At 28.6% G+C, this 6,517-nt stretch overlaps 1 protein-coding gene across 1 annotated transcript; it reads left to right on the forward strand.

Moving 5' to 3' along the window:
- The first annotated feature begins 3,965 nt into the window (after nt 1-3,965).
- On the forward strand, nt 3,966-6,517 carry LOC111626712 (gastrula zinc finger protein XlCGF71.1-like). The gene is made up of 2 exons (XM_023370194.1): nt 3,966-4,065; nt 5,215-6,517. Exon 2 carries the CDS (start codon nt 5,239-5,241, stop codon nt 5,917-5,919), a length of 681 nt encoding a protein of 226 aa, XP_023225962.1. The 5' UTR covers nt 3,966-4,065; nt 5,215-5,238; the 3' UTR covers nt 5,920-6,517.

Raw genomic sequence — 6,517 nt, forward strand, 5'->3', positions numbered from 1 at the left:
ACCGAGTACTCCATTTATTAGGAAATTAATTTGTTGGTAGATTTTTTACATTTTAAGCGTAATTAGATGAAACTAAATAGATGTGTACATAGAAAGTATAAGTAAAATATGGCTAGACTAATATGAAAAAAAGTATCACGTATTACTCGATTAGAAAATATTTGATAAATTTATACTTTAACAATTTTGTTTTGATTATTACGGCCTAGTGTTTATACCGAATATATTTTTTAGTTACATTTGTAATCACAGTTACAAATTATGTAAAAATTCAGGCTTGATATAATAGTACAGTATATCATTTAAATAGTAATGGCGCATAAAATATTTACAGGATTAATTGAACTTTTCGAATTTTGTTTGAGGAAACTGATGAAGGCAAGCATATCGACAGTTGTATAATGAACTACATTTAAGTAAATTAGTTGACTTTGTTTGTTTCGATATAGTTTTTTCGTAATGTTACGATATACGAAGTTTTGATTTTGTAAATTGTATTATACTAGAAAATAAAATTTTATGTTATTTTCCTACTTAATGGTGTATTTTTAATGTTTACGAACTAAATATTATTTATTAAATTAAAATTCAAACTTTGCAAGTACTACGAATATTGAAGTAGACAGTTTTACTATAAATCAATACGTCTTACTACGTTTTACTCTAATGTTGATTTAAAAAAAAAGTAGGTGAGACAAGGACCGTTAGAGTGATGGCGTAGATTGTCGGCTTTTCCGGGTTGTATCGGACCTCTCGCGATAGCGTGATTTACAGTAGTCGCACCTACTTTTTTCTGACGCGAGCCAATTAAGAATATTAATTTTTTTAACCAATCGGATGATGGCGGGAAGTCTAAATTCGACTTATGTCGATAGATGGCCCTCCAAAATTTCATATTTATTTCAATTTTATCTCTTTTATTGTAATTTCTCGTAAACTGAAAGATATTCCAAAACAAAGTTTAAAAATCCGACTACTCGTAAAAATTCTACGAATTCACGAAATGGTCCAGGTATTTCATATGAATTTTATTGCGACTATAGTCGTCGTTCATCACTGCCGACACGATCGGTCTTGATGACTATAGTCGTCGGTCACTGCTGAGTGGTTAAATTGATGTATTTGTTATATATGTAAAGAAAAATCGGAAAATTTTACATGGCCAGCCCGTTGTTAAAACGCGAAATCTTTACACCAGTTGTCAGTGGTTTTATAAACTTGGTCATTGGTGAGAATTACAAGTATTTCAACAATTTGTAAAAGTGCATCAAAGCATTCTAATTTCTTTATTAAATAAGAATTAATTTAACGAATATTTACATAGATTGTGAGTTACTACATTGTTAAATAAAACAGCAATTCAACTACTAATTGACAGTCTATGTTAACCTATATTAACTTAAGAATTATAAGTTTGGAAATTAAAGGTTGAAACTTACTCTGAATTTGTATTCTAATGAAAGAAATGCAGATGAAAATCATCCGATTAACGCGAAATTATATATCTGCAAAGAAACGAAGCTTTGATTAATGTAAATTCACATAATTTAATAATTCATACGGTTTTTACCAATATAGATAAAACAGACAATATCTCGGCAACTGCAACACAACCCGTAAAATATATAATTGCCAATGCCGCTCAGACTATTTTCACCATACGATTCATTTCTATAAAGATGGCTCCATATAACAAAAATATAGACACATACAGAAAGTAAATGTTTAATATTTTCATAAAAAGTTTTCATTCTTCGTTTATTTCTTCAAATTCTTCAGGTAAATCCAAATTTTTTTCCATCGGACATTCCAAAATGGCTTTCAATTCGTCAGACTCGTTGTTTGTCTGTTTGACAAGTGAATATATCTTTTTCTAATTACGGTGATTATTATATCTGATAACAGAAGCATAGATATGATGACATTCAGTGCATACATGCTTTAAGTAAAAAGAACAATAGCACAAAAGAATGCTTCGTTACAGTTTCTGTTTTGTTTCTTTAATTGGGATTACAAAGCTATGCTGAATGTGATTGGTAGCATTATTAATTTAATAATTAATAAAAAAAATTCCAAATAGTAAATCTCATTTCTTTCCAGAAATTCTTTCCCTTCAAGACAGTAGCTTTTGCTATAATGAACAGATATCTTTCTTTTAAAATAATGAATTTCAGAGCAACGTAGACTGGATATTATAAGTAAGACAGTTATAGCTTGTATATCGTAGTTACTGAACATATATCTGATGCCTTCCACACATGACATTCTCTTTTATTATAATCATTGATAGAAACAATAGTGAAATGAGCCAGAGAAAGACTTCAATTCATGTACATAACTAAAATACAGTGAGACCTCGGTATACGTCTGCTTTAGAATACGTCCAATTCGGAATACTCCTGTTTGGACGATACGACTTTTGTTCGGTATACGACTTAATACAATTATACGCGCCATCTATGAACAAGTAGCACTATCGGTGTACTACACTAGACTTTCATTATTCAAGTATTGTTTTATGCGGCACTGTGGCTCGACCTTATCGTATTTAGAGCAAACACATTGATTACAGATTACGGTGGTTTCAAGTTGAAAGACCGACAATAAATTTAATTTTTTAGTTCTTCCTGCATTTTTTAGTCTTGATCGTAAACAAAGTAATATTTTTCCAACTCAAAATACCATTATATTTAAGTAATAAGCCATTGGTATATCATAAGATGAAAATTCCCAAATAATATTTGCGTGTTATTACATGCCTAATAGGTTAGCCACTTGGGTTTTTCAAAACATTACGTGTGCTACACCTAAATGTCGGTTTTTTCGTAAAATTCTTAAAAGATGGCAGATTGCCAATTTTCTGTGTTGTCTCATTTTATCAGTCGTTGTAATAGCAAGTTATAAAAATCATTATCTAGAATTGTAGGTTAATTGTCAATGATTACAGTTTTATATTTCTAGTAATTCTTTAACGTATATTGTTTCCTGTTTACATCTTGTTGTAATGACACACAACACAACTTTGTAGAATTTAGAACTATTCGTTATTTAAATGTTAGCTATTGGAGTTTAGGTGAAATAGTCAGTGGATATTCACTAAAAACACTAAACATTTCTACCGAATTCATATTATCTACTATTCATTGTTTAATGTTTTCATTAACTTTGTTTGAAGGTTCACAATCTTAATTGAGTATATTCAAGTTTTGTGTTTAATAAACAATCTGATATTTTACAAGAAACCAGCACTGTGAAATCTTCGCATTGATTTAAGAGTGTGCATGTTCATATATATAAAGCAGCATGCAATAGTATAACATGTACATTATTGCAATATCTGCACCAATTAGTCTCTTATATAATATTTATAACTTATATATAACTTAACATTTAAAAAAATTACTAGAAAATTCTGTAATTCTGTATTTTCTTTAATTCTTCTCAACTCTCAGCGATAAGTGACAGATAATCGAACTTCTACCGTGTTTTAATAACGTTTGTTTTTCGTTTATACTAATTAAGTAAAACAAATTTCATGAACATTGCAATAATGTCATTTTTTTATCTCATCATTGGAAGATATCTTTGATATAAATTTAATACTAAACTGTAAAAATATGATTGTAGATAGTTATATAGTCCTATCTTAAATTTTTTCATTCTATAATTCATATAAAATATATTAAATTGCATTGTAATAATATACATACACAGAACAAATATTAAACGATATAAAATTTTACTAAAAATACTAACATTTGGAAAATTAATTTATCTAGTGTGGATGGAGAAAATCTTTACCTATAAAAATTTATTTATCGAATATCAAAAACCGGATTACCTATAATTAAATGTAATTATACAAAGTGATTTTTATAACATAAATATACATAAAAATAATATTTTGAATCACATTTAAGGTTATTCATAATTAAAGTATACGGCTTTTTTATGCAAATTACGTTAGAGAATCGACGAGTGTGTGTTTATAGGTGCTCGAAGACAAAGGAAATTGTTCGTATGAATCGACAGTAATTGAAAAGTTAAATAAGCTGGTTTTATTCTGTAAGTATCTCAGTTATTTTATAATTAGAATATCTTTTATAATTTAATGTTTGTATTGTTTTAAGTGAAATTAAAATTATTAAATGAAAAGTATCTTACTCGGCAGATTAGAGAAACAAAATTAAAATCTTAGACAAAGCCTAAATTTTTTTACTTATTTATAATAGATATTGAATGTTTATTAGCTATCGATTTTATAAACATGAATTTATTATTTTCAATGCTAATTCATAAATTTGGATAGATATAGTTGGACGCAATGCCTGATCAGAATTCTTATTTTGAATTTGTAACATCCACTTTTTGAACTATTGATACAATAATGTAGACAATTATATTTAAAAAAATTAAATTTTTGGTTAATTAAAAAAGAATTTAAATCATTTCATTACATGCTAATGTAATCCAGTAATTCTGATTAGTAAAGAGTTTTATGCATAAAGTGTTACACGAACAGCTAATATCTAAAATTAAAAATGAATGTAAATTACAGGGTGATCGTTATAAACCTGTGATACTTAGAAAACTTTTTAGCCCCAACAAATAAGCCAAAATTTGTGAATATGCTAATTTAGTTTTCAAAGTGGTTTTCTACATGATAAATGGCACTACAAACAAAACTGTGAAACAACGTAGATTTAAGAAGAAATTTCCTATTTCGGTAAAAGTCGACATTATAGCAGTTTGAAAGTATATATGGTGAACCAAAAGTCACTTCTCCATGTAAAAATAAATTACGTTTTTTACTTTTAATTATTTTATAAGTTTCTTTTTCACATTTTAATATACACAACTTAAAGATTTTTTAACCTTAGCATAAAAACAACATTTTTAATATGAATCTCGTTTTTTCTTGACAATAGCAAACTCTATCCGCCGTAAAGTGACTTTTGTCCCACTATGTACTACAACATAATATTCCTCTACTTTAAAATTTACTTTTATACAATAATAAAACTAAACTATTATATATGAAGATTATTATATGTTTATACTTTAAAAATATATCCTGATGTAACAAATTGTCAACATGATATATTGTATGCTAAAACATGTAAATTACTATCAGTATGTGTAGTTGTTAACTGTAATTTAAGGAAAAATTGCAATATAAATGAATAACTCTAAAATGCATTGTTTCCTTTGTAGGTGTTGATAGACATAGATTGTGCAATGTTTTACAAATGCGAGATTTGTGATAAGTCCTTCGCTAGGAAACAGGGTTTAAGTTTTCATATGAGAATCCATACAGGAGAGAAACCCTATGTATGTAAAACATGTAATAAACGTTTCGCTTATAAGAGCAATTTAAATTCTCATCTCAGAACCCACACAAGAGAAAAGCCATACAAATTTAAAACATGTAAAAAACGTTTTGCCACTTCGAGCAATTTCAATTCTCATCTCAGAACCCACACGGGAGAAAAACCATACAAATGTGAAACATGTAATAGATGTTTTGCGCAATGGGGCACTTTGCATAATCATCTCAAAATCCACATGGGAGAAAAATCATACAAATGCGAAACATGTAATAAATGTTTCGTTCAAAAGTCCTCTTTGAATACTCATATCCGAACTCATACAGGAGAAAAACCATATAAATGCATAACATGTAATAAATGTTTTTCTCACTCAAACAGTTTGACTTGTCATCTCAGAACCCACACGGGAGAAAAACCCTACAAATGCAAAACATGTGATAAATGTTTTAATAACTCGAGCAGTTTGAATCGTCATCTCAGAATTCACACAGAAGAAAGATCATACAAATGTGAAACATGTAATAAATGTTTTTCTAGTTCTAGACATCACAATCGTCATCTGAGTATCCACAGGTTAGAAAAACCCTAAGAGTGCAGAATATGTAATAGAAGTTTTGAGGACAGATCCTGTTTAACTCATCGTCAAATATTCTACAGTAGAAAAACCCTACAAATGTAAATTATGTAATGAATCTTTTCTTGAAAACAAGATATTAGATTGTCATTTCAGAAGACATTTGAGGAAGACAGTACACAGGTATTAAATACCCATTAAAATTTTTTCCCCTGGAATGAAAGTGAGTAACAATACAACGACTTATTCAAATCTATTTCCCAGCCATCATGTTAGCAGCAATCGTCGTTTCGAAGAACAAAATCGTTTAATTCAGCATCTTTCCACTCATTCTAAATTCAGACCATTGATCTGTCTTTTGTGTGATAGTCAATTTGAAACTGAAGCTTAACTGGATGCTCATTGTATAATGCACAAACTACATCCATTTCGTTGCATTGTTTTCAAGTGTTTTGCAGCCAGAAGGCTATAGAAGACCACAAAATAATACAGAATTTATTAGTCAATTCGTCTTATCATTGCAATAAATGCTGTGTAACATTTGCTTGGGAAGAAAACTATGAAGTTCATCTTGAATATAATATAAATTTTGTTTAAAAATTTCGACTGAATA

This window comes from Centruroides sculpturatus, unplaced genomic scaffold, assembly GCF_000671375.1.
Source record: "Centruroides sculpturatus isolate CEXI.00-Female unplaced genomic scaffold, Cexi_2.0 scaffold438, whole genome shotgun sequence".
Taxonomy (NCBI): Eukaryota; Metazoa; Arthropoda; class Arachnida; order Scorpiones; family Buthidae; genus Centruroides; species Centruroides sculpturatus.

What these genes read in the sequence shown, in the direction of transcription:
- LOC111626712 (XM_023370194.1), top strand. Translation starts at nt 5,239, where the DNA reads ATGTTTTACAAATGCGAGATTTGTGATAAGTCCTTCGCTAGGAAACAG.